At 61.6% G+C, this 14,252-nt stretch overlaps 1 protein-coding gene and 1 long non-coding RNA gene across 3 annotated transcripts in view; one reads left to right on the plus strand and one right to left on the minus strand.

The window, feature by feature from the left end:
- EVI5L (ecotropic viral integration site 5 like) overlaps positions 1-14,252 on the minus strand; it is a 29,154-nt gene continuing 14,902 nt past the window's right edge. The window contains exons 7-20 of one of the 2 annotated variants that reach the window (XM_072947803.1): positions 13,889-14,032; positions 13,620-13,709; positions 12,463-12,560; positions 12,320-12,380; positions 9,147-9,200; positions 8,220-8,252; positions 7,061-7,201; positions 4,089-4,217; positions 2,484-2,624; positions 2,251-2,406; positions 2,017-2,163; positions 1,839-1,934; positions 1,666-1,761; positions 1-1,506 (exon numbers count right to left, since the gene is read on the minus strand). In XM_072947803.1, the coding sequence (XP_072803904.1) occupies positions 1,228-1,506; positions 1,666-1,761; positions 1,839-1,934; positions 2,017-2,163; positions 2,251-2,406; positions 2,484-2,624; positions 4,089-4,217; positions 7,061-7,201; positions 8,220-8,252; positions 9,147-9,200; positions 12,320-12,380; positions 12,463-12,560; positions 13,620-13,709; positions 13,889-14,032 (1,665 nt within the window). In that variant the 3' untranslated portion in view covers positions 1-1,227. The remainder of the gene's footprint in view (positions 1,507-1,665; positions 1,762-1,838; positions 1,935-2,016; positions 2,164-2,250; positions 2,407-2,483; positions 2,625-4,088; positions 4,218-7,060; positions 7,202-8,219; positions 8,253-9,146; positions 9,201-12,319; positions 12,381-12,462; positions 12,561-13,619; positions 13,710-13,888; positions 14,033-14,252) is intronic. The other variant, XM_072947804.1, reaches the window with a different exon arrangement.
- Positions 7,115-9,618, plus strand: LOC140688472 (uncharacterized). Its single transcript, XR_012063203.1, has 3 exons — positions 7,115-7,315; positions 7,699-7,770; positions 8,372-9,618. It is a non-coding gene; the product is annotated as an uncharacterized lncRNA (long non-coding RNA).

A 14,252-nucleotide genomic window follows, 5' to 3' on the forward strand; every position in this document is an offset into this window, starting at 1 on the left:
TGACTGTGTAAATACACTTTATTTTCCATCTTTCCCGCCTGGGCGACATGTGGAGTGTGAACAGGCAGTGTGCAAAATGATGGTGGGCAGTGTGGGGGGCACGTGGGAGAGCCCCTTGGATGCCCACCCTGGTCCCCAGGCTTTGTAACACTGAGGAGTGGGCAACCGGGAAGGGGGGACTCAGCATGGATCCCCACCCCAGGAAGCGCCAGGGATTCTGCTTGTGATGCTGCTCTAGGCTCTGGGAGCACCGAGAGGGTCATCCCGAGGGTCATGAGGCCCCAGGGGATCAGGGTCTGGGGGCATTGTTGGACTTTGGCACCGTTCTTGGTTCTGACTCAGCAGAGACCACGGGACCACCATGAGCAGGTGTGGAGAGGCAACTCTGCTGAGAGGCCTCCTCCCCTGCGACCAGGCCCTGGCCAGAGGGTGGGGCTGGGGACAGGGAAGGAAGGGAAGTGCAGGCTGGGGACCCCCTGGAGAGGAGGCTAGCCTGGGTGGGAGAGCCCATCCATCACTAGCCAAGATGGGGTGATGGGAGTGTCTCATGGAGGAAGATGTGGGGCATGGCAGGGGTGGGGGTGTAGCTTCATTTCCTTACAGCTGCTCTGGCCCCCAAGAAGCAGGGGCAGACACTTCCCTGGCCCTTGCTGGTTCCAGTTGGCCACTCACCACCCCCATCTGGCCCTGCACACAGCAGGGGGACTTTGGTTTCTGCTGCAGGGGCCACAATGCCTGCACCAGGCAGGAAAGCCCAGCCTGGCCATCTGTCCCCAGAGGCCAAGGGTTCCCAGGGCCAAGGTGGGGTGGTAACGTCCAGTCTAGAGCTGCCCCTTCTTCCTCAGACCTCCTCTAGCTCATGGGCCCTTCCCAGCAGGGCGGTCCTTGTCCCAGAAGAAGGCTTGCTAGGAGAGGGGAGCTTCCTGCTCGTCCAGTCCTGGGACCCCTGGGTCCTCCCCTGCCCTGGCTGTTAAGAGGGGCAGATGCTCCAGGTAACTGGGCCCAGAGGGGTATGGACCAAGATGGGTAAACACTGCTGAGGAGGGTGGCCTGGCCGGGGACTCTGAGGATCCTCAGACTCCGGCTCAACCCTCCGCGCCCTGCCGCGCTGGGCCTGGCCCTCGGGGTGGGCGGAACCACCGAGGGCACGGAGTTTGTTAAGTGCGGGCGGCCCGCGAAGAAGGAGCGGGCGGCGGCCCCCTGGCTCCGAGCACGCGGGGCACGGCCTCAGTTGTCCAGGCCCTGGCTATAGGGCGCGGCCAGCTCATCGGCGTCGCTGTCTGAGCTGCCCTCACTGTCCTTGGCCGGCCGCTCCAGACGGCGGAAGAAGCGCGCGTCGCGCGGGGACAGCGGGTAGAGCGCGTCCTGCAGCGCCGCGCCCACGCCCACGCCCAGCAGCTCCTCGTCGGACGACGGCAGCGAGTCCTCATCCAGGTGCCGGGCCAGGCCGAGCCCGTCGAAGGCCAGCGGGTCCTCGAAGGGCGGCGGGCCCTTCAGCAGCCGCACCTGGGGCGGGGGACCCGCGCGCTGGAAGCGTGGACTTACGTCCCAAAGACGGAGTCTGGCCTCCGGGCACCCGCCTCCCGCTCCCCAAGGCGCCGACGCCCGGCCCCGTCAACGTCAACGGCGAGGACGCCAGGGCCCTTAGGCCCCTCCCGCGCTCACCTCGGCCTTCAGCTCCTCGATCTGATCCTTGAGCTCTCGGATGTACTGCGACGAGTCCGAGTGGTTCAGCTGGCCCTGGATGCGGCCCTCCTCCCTCTGCGGGCAGGCCGGGTCACGGGGCATCAGCGCAGGGCCCCGCCCCGGGCCCGGCCCGGCCCGGCCCCGGTGCTCACCTGGATCTCCAGCTCCGCGATTCGCTGCCGCATCTCGGCCACCGCCGCCATGCTGTCCGCCTCCCGCAGGCGCACGGCCATCACCTCCTCTTTGCTCTGGGGACAAGGGGGACAAGGCAGATCAAGGGGCGCGGCGGGCGGGGGCCGGGGCGGGGCCGCGGGCAGGGGCAGGGGGCACCTTGCACTCGGCCTCCGCCTGCTTGCGGCGGCTTTCGCTGAGCTGCGTCTGCAGCCCCTTGTTCTGCGCCGCCAGGTACTGCAGCTTCTCCTGCAGCGCCGCTCGCTCGGCCTCCACGCGGTTCAGCAGGTTGCGGTGGATGTGGTCCTGAGGGCGGACGGGCGCGGGTCACGGCCTAGCCGAGGGGCCTGCCCCGGACGCCGAGTCCCCTCCCCGAGACCGGCCGCGGCCCACCTGCGTCTCGAGTTCCACCACGCGCTGCCGCAGCTCGCGGCCCTCGGCCAGAGCCTGGGCCTCGCGCAGCCGCACGCTCATCAGCTCGTCCTGCAGCTCGCCCAGGACCAGCTTCCGTGGGGACTCCTTCCAGCGGCCGCCGCGGGACAGATGGGCCTGCGCGGGGAAGTGGGCGGTCAGCCCCGGCTCCGGAGCCCCGAGGCCGCTTCGTGAGCGCCGGGCGAGGCCCTCACCTGCCAGGTGTCCGAGAGCTCCTGCAGCTGCAGCTTCAGTTCCCGCGCTGAGGCCACGGCCTCGCCCTCCCGCACCTTGAGCGCCTTCAGCTCCTCCTGTAGCCTCGCCACGTTGTTCTCGTCCGGCAGCGAGCTGTTCCTCTGCGGGGAGAGGAGCGGTCAGAGCTCAGCCGAGGTGTGCAGCCACCCGGCCCTTCCTGCAGGACCCACGCCCTGGCCCCCTTTTCCTCCGAGCCCTGCTTTGGGTCTCCGGGCTAGAGGATGCAACCTGGACCCCAGGATGCTCTGGGGGAACTCGGACCAGGCCCAAGAGGAGCAGACTCCGCCTATGCTGCCCCAGCCAAAGAGCCTGGTCTGTAAAATGGGTGTAATAACAGCACCTACTCTCGCAGGGCTGGCCTAGGGCGACATCTAAAACGTGGTACTGCTAATAACAACTAGGCAGGCTGGGTGAGGGCAGGTGCTACCCACCTGGGCATCTGCGATCACCCCCTCTGGGCCCAGACCCTCCCCAGAAGGAGCTGAGAAGACTAGATTTTGGCACCTGTCTTCTTGGGGACGGAGTGAGGGCTGGACTGGGCCCTGTCCTGGCCTCCCAAGAGCTCAGTGATGACAGATTTGTGCTACAGCCCCTTGGACCAAAAGCCAGCTCACTGCCTGAGGTTCTCGCTGACCTTTGTTTAGGTCTGGGAGTCGGGGAGGTTGGCAGATCTCCTGGGCTCACATTTCCCTCTGATGTGGAGGGAGGTGGGAGGGATGCCCAGCTCTGGGCGGGCTGACTGATGGGGATGGAGAGGCCGATGGCCCCACACAAGGCCATGGCAGAGACACCCAACTGGGGAGGGTATCCAAAATAGTGCAGCTTGGAGGTGGAGGGGCATGGCTTCTGCCCATGTGTGAGTGGGTCCTGCTGCCCTCTGGTGGCTGAGGCATCTCCCTTCTCCTGGAGGATCCATGGGAATTCAGTCAATAGCAAGTCAGTGTGGAAGCAGCTGGGGAGGGACCAGGAGGCCTGGTGCCCCCTGCAGGGCTGCAGGTGGGAGAGGGGGGCCCCTAGTCAGCCCCCTAGGTGGTGTCTCCTCCAGGAGGGGGAGCAGCCCTGATGGGCTTGGGCCTCCGCCTTCCCTCCCCGTCTCTCCATCCTGGAACCTAGGGCCTGAGGGAGACACAACAGGTAGGATGGGCAATCCAGGAAGTCCATGAGGCCACCATGCTGCTGGCCCTGTGCCTGGTACACGAGGGTGAGTGTGCCCCTTGTGGAGTCGTGCTGCTTTGTGTGTGTGTGTGTGTGTGTGTGTGTGTGTGTGTGTGTGTGTTAGTATACCTCCAGGGCTTGAGAGGGTCTGGGGGTGAGGGGCCCAACTTCCCATCTGCCCAGACCCTGGTATGGAGACCACGGTGGAGGAGGCAGGGGACAAGTGGGCCAGGGAGGTGCTCTGAGTTCCTCGGGGGCTGCCAGGGCAGGGGATCTGACTCCCGGACCTGTCCTGCTGGCCCCCCTGGCCGCCCCTTCTCAGCGAGGGCCTGCTCATGCAGCTGCCAAAGCACGTGCGGTACCCTCGCCTTCCTTTCCCCAGAGTTCCCCCAACACCCGCCCAGTCGCACCTTCTCCATGTCTAGAACCTTATCCTGCATCTCCCGCAGGGCGCCCAGAGTCTCCGTCTCCCGCAGCCGTGACTGCTCCAGCTCAGTCTCCAGGTGGGCCACGAAGTCCTCGGTGAGGCGTGGGTTATCCTGGGGGCGGGCAGAGGGCTGGGCTAGGCCCCAGGCTGCAGCGGGAGGTGGGCAGCCTTCCTGCCAGCCGCTGTGGTCCCCAGCCGTGCCCCACCCCCTCCACCTCCAGGACCCCTGGAGGGTCGCTCGGGCTGTGGGTGGAGAGGGGGTGAGGAGAAACCCTGGATCTGCTTCCGGGGCCTTCTGCCCTCTTGGAGGAGCTGATCTCGACAGGGGCCCTGATGTTCTGTGCCTAGGGGTCCTGGCTCTCGTGCAGTCATCCGGGCCCAGCTTCCCTTCCGGGAACACCACACAGCGGGGACCTTCCATGGCCTCAGGATGCCCCCTGAGGGACACCAATGACTGGTTCCCAGGATCGTTGCAGGGAGGGCGGAAGAGCTCTCTGGGGGGCCCCTTCCTGCTGTGCGGTCCTGGCCTAACCACAGGGTGGGGGTTGTGTGGAGGTGGGGCTCAGGGCTCTGGCCCTCCTGCCCCTCTCTCTTTATCGGCCCCATCCTTTCCACCCCCTCACCCCCCGCTGCCCACCAAATTTCACAATGGTTCAGGATGGGGAGTTTGCCAAAACCGCTTTCTCACTCAGTGCCAGGGCTTCTCAGAGGTACCCTAGGGGGCCACAGGGGTGATGGGTGCCACCTGGGTCCAATGAAGAAGACCTAGCTAGTGGGAGAGGGAAGCCCCTAGGGCTAAGCCAGGTCCGCATTTTGCTGCCCTGGTGGCTTGGCAGGACAGTTCTCAGGGAGGTTGTCCCAGCCACCCCCTCCCCCGGCTGCCACCCCCTTCCCCACTGGCCTCCTGCCTAGCCGCCCAGGTCTGCTTGCTGCCTGGGACCTCTGTGGGCCTCGAGGCCCATGGGTGCCAGTGGCTCTCCCTGGGCCCAGATGAGATTGGGGCCTCTTCCAAGCTCTGCCAGGCTGCATCTCCTCCAGGGGCCTCTGGAGACGGTGCTTAAGGGCCTCACTGATGTGTACGGCACCACCCTCCTCTGCCTGCAGTGGCCTACTGCTGCACCCATCCCTGCGCCAGGCCCCAAAGGCTGGAGCGCAGAGGTGGCAGGTGAAGTCTCTCGTGCCTGTAAGGGGTCACCATGCCATGGGTGGGACTAGCCCAGCCTCAGATTTCCCATTGGCCTTGCTGCTTCAGAGCAGGTGGGGCTCCAGCACTGGAAGTCGAGGGGCAGGAGGTGAAGCAGGTGAGAAATGGTGACGTTCTGCCTCCCTGTCCCCAAGAGCAAAGAATCAACTCACGTCCCTCAGTCCAGGCCTAGGTGAGGGGGCCCTCCTCAGCAAATGACCCTTCCTTTCCTCCACCCATTGTTTCTTGAACACCCTATGGTTTCTCCAAATCAGAGACCCCACCTCACTGCCAGGCCCTGCTGGGTTCAGCCCCGGATTGCAGGGCACCAGGGAAGCCTATAGCATCCTCCCCTGCCGCTCCAAGGTGTGTGCTCGGGCATGCATGCTGAGTTTGGGGGCTGCAGCTGCTGGTGGGTCATCACATCAGGAAGGCAGCCTGCTGGGTCCAGCGGAAGGAACATTCTGAAGGCCCTCTCTGGGAGAAGTGGACTCCTGACAGTGCTCCAGCCCACGGGCCCTCCCACCACCCATACGGAGCTCATGACCCCACGAAGACTTGGCCAGCCCCCTCCCCCCGTCCTTCCAGCTCAGAGGGGTGGGCACAGACCAGACTCTTTTGAGGGCAAAGTGCTGGGCACTGTAGGAGGGGGGCCTGCTCCCTGAGACCAGCTCCTACCCTGCATAGTTGGCCCCCAGCAAAACCCTGAACCATTTAGAGTCCCCCTAAAAGTTTAGAGCCCCCCTCAAACTGAGTTCCCCTGCCAAGTTTATCATTACTCTCTCTAACCAGAACTTTATTCCGTTTCTTATCCCACCCCTTCCCCCCTCAGGTTGAGGAGTTTCAAAGAAAAGAGGGGATTGAATCTGAGCAGGACCCAGTGGGGCCTCCCCTGAATTCCACAGAGCAGACTCAAGCAGCAATAGAGTCACAGGACACCAAGTTCCCCCTGAAGGAGTAGACACAACTATCTGACCCAGATCTTTGAGTCAGTCTGTAAAAACTAAGACCCTCGCTCAGGTGGATGATGGTGACTACATGCTGACCACCAGCACTTAGTCCCCAGACTGGCTGGAACCAGAAGGGTGATGACTGAGATTCCTGAAAGCTCAGCCTGTTACCTCAATGCCAACCAATCAGAAGAAGATCCATGAGCTGATCTCGCAGCCTATGACCCTCTCCCATGACGCTGCTGAAAAACCCTTGTCTAAAAGCCATGAAGAGTTCAGTTTTTTTGAGCATGAGCTGCCCGTTTCCCTTGTTTGGTGCCCTGCCATAAACGCTGTACTTTCCTTCACTTGAACCCAGTGTGGGTAGATTGGCCTTGTGCATGTCAGGGGAGTGGACCTGGGTTTCATTTGATAACAGCCCAACAGCCCTTCAGATTCTGGGGAGACACCAGGGCTCCTCCAAGGGACCATAGCCCCATCAGTGGAGGGAGGGGTCCCTGCAGGGACAGCCTTGTCCCAGCGGCCCTTGAGGGGCCGGGGAGGCTGACTGCCTTGCTCTCAGTGTGGTAGGCCAGACACCCCACTGGGTGGTGGGAAATAAAAACCACAGGATCCTCTCCTCCCACACCAGTGTGGGGCTGCTTGCTGCAGCGGGGCTGGGGCAGACTGCAGTCTGCTCTGGGCTCCCCTGCCCCCCAGGAAGGAACAAGATGGCCAGGTGCTGAGGCAGGGGTGATTTGGAGCCAGTTGCTCAAGAGCCCGGCAAGCAGCCTGGTGGGGGCTTGGCCTTGCACTGGGGGCCCCACCCACCCGGCTGGGTACCTGCTGCTCCTGCAGCTGCCGGATGGTGCTCTGCGCCTTCTGCAGGTCCTCGGCCGCTGAGCTGCACTGCTGCCGCACCACGGCCAGCTCCCGCTTGATGACGTAGTTCTCCTCGGCCTCCTGCGCTCGCGTCACCTGTCCCTGAGCACAGCGAGGACGGAGGTGCCGTGACCCTCTGCTCACACCCCAGGCTCTGCCTTGGGCCCACCTCAGGGGAGGCCCAGAGAGGATGGAGGCGGAGCAGAAGGAAGAGGGGTGAGGCCTCCCACATTCAGAGCCCGGCATGGGGTGCTCCACAGGGCTGGGGGACGTGGGTGGGAGGCAGGCAGGAACAGGACACCAGGAGGAACCTGGAGGGACCTACCCGCCCCGGGGCCCAGGCTCTGGCTCTAAGCCTCTTATTCAGGGCAGATGGCACAGCAGAGGCTGGGCTCTGCCGGTGACCATGGAGGTTGGGGGGTGCAGCCAAGGGACCAGAGGCTCAGGGCTGGCTCCTCAGGGCCAGGCTGGGAGGTGGAATACATCTCTCCCGGGGACTTCTCCAGTCCCAGACCCTGGGACTTTCACCTGCCTAAGGCTAAGACTTGCCCCCCCATCCTCATCCCCTCACCCCACCCAATTTGGGCCCCCCATTCCAGGCTCGGAGCCACCAGGTGGCAGGCAGAAGCTTCCAGATAAAGCCATTCAAGATAAGGCAGCAGCAGAAGCAGGTGGGTGAGAGATGGCAGGCCTTGCAGGTAGGAGCCAAGAAGAGCATAAGGGGCCAGAAGGGGTGCATGTGTTTGCGCGCGCGTCGTGTGCATGGTGCGTGCGTGCGCGCGCGCGCGCGCGTGTGTGTGTGTGTGTGTGTGTGTGTGTTGGGGGGAGTCTCAGCCGTGCGCACACCAGGGCCTGTTGCTGATGCACCCTCAGGGTCCTGGAGCCCTCCTGGGTCCCCACCTTTGTCCCCTGGAGGGAGGAAACTCTCTGTGCGTGTGCGCGTTCATACGCCACATGCACACCCCCGCCCCCGAGGGAAGCCTCTGTCTCCCCTGAGAAGCGGTCCCCAGCCGCCCCCATGCGCAGCGCCAGGCCGGCCCCCCTCGCCCCGGCCAGGGGAGAGGCGGCCCGGTGGTTGTGTGCGGACCGGGAAGGAGTGGGAGAGGGAGAGCTACGGTACCTGGATTAACCTATCAGCCAGAGCAGCGCTCTCCTACCCGCCGGAGGGGTTCCGAGCGACAGGGGGAGGAGGCAGAGCGGAAGGCGCGGGGACAGGAGAAGGGGAGAGACAGACAAGAACCACTCGTCACTAATGCAGTGGACTATCTCTAGAAGCGGGGAGAGAGGAGTGAGACCGGAGAACCAGAGAACCAGCAGGAGAGGACCCGGAGGAAGACCAAAGCCAGAGCCAGCTCCGTCCTGAAGAGGGGTCTGTGTGAGCAGGGAGGGCAGTGCCACCCCGCTGCGGGCCACCGGGCTGGGGCCCCGTTGGGAAGAAATGCATTGGCCTCCTTTCCTGGGAGGGTGATGGGGGTACAGAGGTGGCAGCACTGGGCCGGGTGAATGTTAATTGGGAGGCAGAACAAGAATGGAGGCTTTGGGGCAAGGGCAACAAATTCCACCTACTCCCTGTGGTCAGTGGAGGGTCAAGTGTGAGAATGAGGGGTGAGCTGGAAGTGGGCCCCTTCATTTCTATTCCAATCTTTAAAAACAGGTTGGGGGCTAGTGTCGAGGCTATGGGACCCCCTCCATGGTGCTGGTAGCAAGGCCACCCCTTCCTCCTCCACCTTTCTTTGGAGGATGAATTACATTTCCAGGGCACCTACTTCCCATACCCAGGCAGCCCGGTGTTTGCAGTTAGTGGGGTTATAACTCAACCTTCATCCCCAAGCAAAGTTTCCCCACGGCCCCCAATTTATACGGCTGCCCAAATCAAAGTGGGGCTTGTGGCGGGATTTACACTGGGCTCCTCAGAGCCCGCCAGTTCAGGGCGGGGCCTGCACAGAGACGGGGGAGTGGGGGCAGATGGCTGACTGGCCCTCTTGCTGCTGGGTCCTGCCTGGGGCTCGGAGGGTTCGTGTCACAGGCTGGTGGCCATACCCCTCACCTTCTCCAAGGTCTCAATCCGCTGCTTCAGGAGCCGGTTCTCTGTCCGAAGCCTCTACGGGGTTGTGGGGAGAGGGGAGAGCATGTCAGAGCCAGCCTCCTGCTCCAGTACACAGTGAGGTTTGTCCCCTCAAGGCCAGGCGCCCTCCAGGCAGGAGGTGTCTAAAGTTCTGGGTGAGTGATTGCAGAAGACAGTCAAGGCCAATTCCCGTTCAGAGTAGCCCACTAGATTAGATATATTTATGTTTTCAAACCAAACCTTGGTTCATTAAAAATAATATGATCGCTGTTGTGGATGTGAATGGTGTGCTGGGGGCTGGGTGGTCAGCTCCCATGCCCCCCTCCGATGTGTCTACCCCAGGGTTAAGCCTGTCAAGGGCCAACCTCACATGACGCCTACCAGGGGGCAAAGGCCCCTGGGTTTGGAGCGAGGCTGCTATCAGATGGCCCCCACCCCTAACTACTTCCCTTTGAGCCCCTAGTCCAGTAGGGGTGGGGGGACGGACCCCTCTAAATTCTCTGAGGACAAACTCCTCTCTGAGTCTGAGTCTGGCGGGAGGGAGCCTTGCTGAACAGGCGCGAGCCCGTCAGCTGGACAGCTACATTTCTGCAAGCCACTGAGAGCCAGCTGTACCCAGCATTTGTCACTCCCCACTCGGGAGTTCTGGAGATGCTCTCCCCTGCTCCCACCCTCCCTCCTGTGCTGGTGGTTCTGGTTAGATATCTGTGGTTTTCGGTTCCCCTGCAGCCTTTTGGGGAGCAGGGGAGGTTGACATATGCCTTGTACCTAGTTTCTACCGAAGTACCCCTTAAGAAGTAGGTACAGAAATGGTTTTCATCAGCAGATTAGTGAGGGGCCTGCTTCCCTGTGGATCACAAAGAACATTGCCTAGTTTCTTCCGGGAAGAAAAAGGTGATGGAAACACCCGGAACATTCCCAGGAAGCAGCTGTGGTCAGAGATAATCGCAGACTTGGTGGATGGTCACTGACTCATGGTGGAGTCAGTGGGAGGCGAAACTTGAGGGAGAGGAAACTAGCTGGAATCAGGCAGTGTTTGGCCTGAGCCTCCCAGCTCACTGGGGTCAGAGCTGTTTCAGGCCCCGGTCTCTGTTCCTCATCGGGATCCAGGACCAGAGTCCTGCCCCCTGCCCCCTGGATTGCCCTGCCCCCTTTCTGGCCTCAGGGCATTGATGCACAAGCACAGCCATCCTTGGAGGAGCTGGATGTGCCGACCAACAGCTCTCCCGTCTCCTCTCACTCTAAAGGGAAAGTGAGAGCAAGTGAACAAGGACCATGGGGTGGGGGGACTAATCACATTATTAAAATTTTTTTCTTCTGTATCTTTGAGTCTTGACATCCTGCAGCTTTGCTAATCCTGGAGAGACTGCCCCTCCCAGGGTTAGTTAATTCCTAGGGATGGTAAATGACCTGCCTGCTAGTTTGCCTTCCACATGCAAACCAGCCAATCCAGAGCCCAGGCCCCTATCACCTCCCTTATCTGACACTCACACACCAAGCCAAAATTTCCCCTGCCCTGTTGTCCCAGGGCAACTAGGAACCACTTCTATAGCTCAGAGCCCCTGAAATTATTCAAATGAGCCAATCTCAAACGTGCTCAAATTACCTACCTCACCCTACCCTGCCTCACCCCTCCCTTCCTGTGGGAACCACAGTAAAGATTCTCGCCCATGCTTTGCTCTTCACTCTTTCTGCCTCCTGACGCACCCTCGTGCCTCCCTGTGTGGCCCTGTGTGCAGTGGTGTGCCCCCTCCCCTTGGGAACTGTGAGTAATAAACTCTTCTTTCAAAGGCAGTCTTCTCTGTGTCCATCACAATCACCATGCCTGATTAAAACAAATCCCAGGTACATTTTAAAATAAGCTAAAGGTGAAAGAGCAAAGGGCAGGGCCAGGGGAGAAAGCATCTGCCCTGCCCTTGGGCACCCAGGCTCCTCTCCGGAGAAATTTCCAGGCTGGGCAGGTGGTCTCCGGGTCTGCTGTGTCCCTACTTACTGCTGAGCCCTCGTGGTCAGCAGGTGGGAGCAGGCCCTTGTCTGTGCATGAGTAAGGCACGCATACGTGTTTGGACCGGTGCATCAGTGAAGCTGCCATTCTTGAGAAAGGGAATGGCTTAAAAATTTAGGACACAAAATTATTTCCGGAAAACCTACAAAGAGGGTCCAGACAATGATGCCCTCTTTCCCCACTCAGGTACAGGGGGCAGGTGACCTGGATTCTAATCTAGGTTTCTAGAGGAGGTAAGGATGATGATGATGGTGGTGGTTAATAATTAGTAGTAGTAGTAGTAGTAGTAGTAGTAGTAGTAGTAGTAGTAGTAGTAGTAGTAGTAGTAGTAGTAGTAGTAGTAGTAGTAGTAGTAGTAATAATAATAATTTGACCAGAGAGCAAGTGTCATCCCCATTTTGCAGAAGGGGCACTGAGGCTCAGAGAGGTGAATTCACCTTCCTGGCAGGTCACACAGCTGGTCTGTAGCAGAGCTGGGGTCTGTGGGACTCCAGTCCCAGCCACTGTGGGACTCTGCCCCTGAAGAGGACAGAGCCAGGCTGTGTTGGGGTTTGTTTGTGTCCGTCCCCCCACCCCTACTGGACTAGGGGCCCTCAGTCTCTGCTGTGACTCTGGCACACAGTAGGTGCTCAATAAATGCATGTTGAGTCAATAACCAAAACCATGGCTGGAGGGATGAGAGCAGGAGGAGGACTGGATTCAGAGGCTCTGCATCCTCAGGAGACTTTGTGATGTGTAAGAAATGTCTGTCTGGTTGTCGTTGTGGTCCTGGCACAGAGCTCCTAAAACCCTGGGCATTGCCTCAGTGAGAAGAGGAATAAAGGTGTCTTTTGTTACCTCGGTGAGGTGGCTTTTGGAAAGCCCCCAGGTCACCTCAGGAAGGGGCTGGTTGCCAGGTGATGCAATCTTGTGATTAGAGGGTTGGAACCTCCGGGGAGGGGCGAGGGCTGGAGGCTGACTCGCTGCCTGCCCTGGGACCTGCCCTTAGTGCTGGGGCACACCCTGGCTCACACAGGGCCTGGAGGTGAGTGAACACCCCCCACCCCCAACCTAAGCAGCGTGGTGTGCAGCCCGCTCAGGGAAGGGCTGCCCTCTAGTGGCTGCTGAGGGGCTCCTGAGGGCACTGCGTCTGGTCCGGTCCTGGACTCACCTTGATCTCTATCTGCTCCTCCATCTCCTTGCTCTTCATGGCCGCGTACTCCTTCTCCAACCTGCAGTGGGAGGGCGGATGTGCTCACTGTCCCATCCTCAGGGACCCCCTTTCTACTAGCAGCCCGGCTGCCTGGTACTGACCTCTTCATCTTCTTGGGGTTGTACTTGACCTGGTAAGCCTTGAGGATCAGCTTGTCCGGGCAGCTGTCGAACTGATGGGGGATCACCCTCTGGAAGTACTGTGGGGACACAGGCGGTCACCGACACACAGACCTGGGCCACCTAGGACCACTTGAGCCCCCACTGCACCCTCCTTCCTGGGAGGAGGGTCTGCTCAGGGTGTCACCAGGACCTCAGTGCAGGGCCTACCTGCTGTGGGCGCTCAGCCTGCTCAGGACAGCAGGCTTCGGGGGCTCCTGAGGGCGAAGGCCAGGGGTGGGGCGGGGGGTGGGGTCTGAGCACAGGAGGCCTTCAGGAGGGAGACATGCTGCTGCCCCAGGGCAGTGAGAGGAGGGAGAAGAAGCTGAAGGATCAGGGTGGCGGAGAGGAAGTTGGAGGGAAGACCCCTCCGTGGTCTGCCTGCTCGCCCGTGGCCCCTGGAGCCTCCGCAAAGAGTTAAGTGCAAGCTGCCGGTGGACACAGCTTGTGGCAGCTCGGGGCCAGGCTGGCTCCTGCTCCCCAGCCCAGCTGGCCCCCTCTGGCAGCTGCGGACAATGGATGCCCGTGTTCGTGGACACAACCGTGGCCTTTGTGCATTCTTCCCTGAAGCACCAGCTGGAGGACGCTGGGAGGGGGCAGGGGCCTGCATGATGGGGACATGGCGGTGAGAAGCAGGCTGGCCTCCTCTGGCAGGCAAGGCAGCTGAAGCACGCCGGGGCGGGGCGGGGCCAGAGACTGTCCCAGACCCCTCACTCCCTCCTGTGCCCTCGCCCCGCCTGGCTGCTGGGGCTGAAACCACACCCAAGGCCTCCTGGTTTGCTTAGTATTACTGTTTGCTGCATTAGGCTCTGGGGGACCCGGAGCTGCGAGTAGGGGAGGGGCACCTCCCAGGGCTCGGCCTGGGCCTTCCTCTCTCCCGCTGCCAGGCTGCTCGCCCTGGACTGTATCTGGCAGAGCCTGAGGCTCCTCGGGGTCCATGCTGGTCCTCTATGGAGACCTCAGAGTGGGGAGGAGCAGAGGTGATGGGAAAGGATCAGGGTGCTCAGGAACTCCAGGGTGTCCCCATCTCTCAGGATGCTCCACCTGCCCAGGTGCCCCCGCTGGGGGCAAGCCCACCTGCCCTGGCCCTCCTGGCCCACCTGGGACATCCCCTCCATGTCCAGCTGCATCAGCTCCGTCTGGTTCACCTGCAGGAGGGCAAGGCCCACCCGGAACACGATCTCCAGACCCTGCAAAGGCAGCGGCAGGGGCAATGCATCTCTGGCCCTACGCTCCCAGGGAGTCCTCTGACCTTTCCCGGAGCCCCCGCCCATCCTCGGCCTGGGCCTGGGCCTGAATCATTCATTCCCAGTGAGGATGTTGATCACCCTATCCAGAGCGGCCAGGAGAGGGAGGGTGGGGTCCTCACCTCGTACATGAAGATGTCAAAGATACGGGTAGCGACGGGCAGCGGGAAGGTGGTCAGGAAGAGCGTGAGGAACCAGGAGGAGGCGTACATGGACGTGTGGAAGCTCTGGGAGCGGAAGTGGGTGTTCAGGTCCGGGAGCTGCTCCTGGGGGTTGGGGAGGAGTCCAGGCACTGTGAGGAGGGCGCTGGGTGCAGCTGTCAGCATTGCTATCTAGAAGTGCTGGGCCTGAGTGCCCATACGTCTGGGAGCCTTCCCTGATCTGCCCTGGGCAGCCCTTGGCTCCCTTCCTTCGTGTGTCCTCAGCACTGTGTCTGGGTGGGGCAGGAGCACCCCAGAGCTCTGAGGAGCACAAGGTGGGGACACA

This window comes from Vicugna pacos, chromosome 22 (assembly GCF_048564905.1).
Source record: "Vicugna pacos chromosome 22, VicPac4, whole genome shotgun sequence".
Taxonomy (NCBI): Eukaryota; Metazoa; Chordata; class Mammalia; order Artiodactyla; family Camelidae; genus Vicugna; species Vicugna pacos.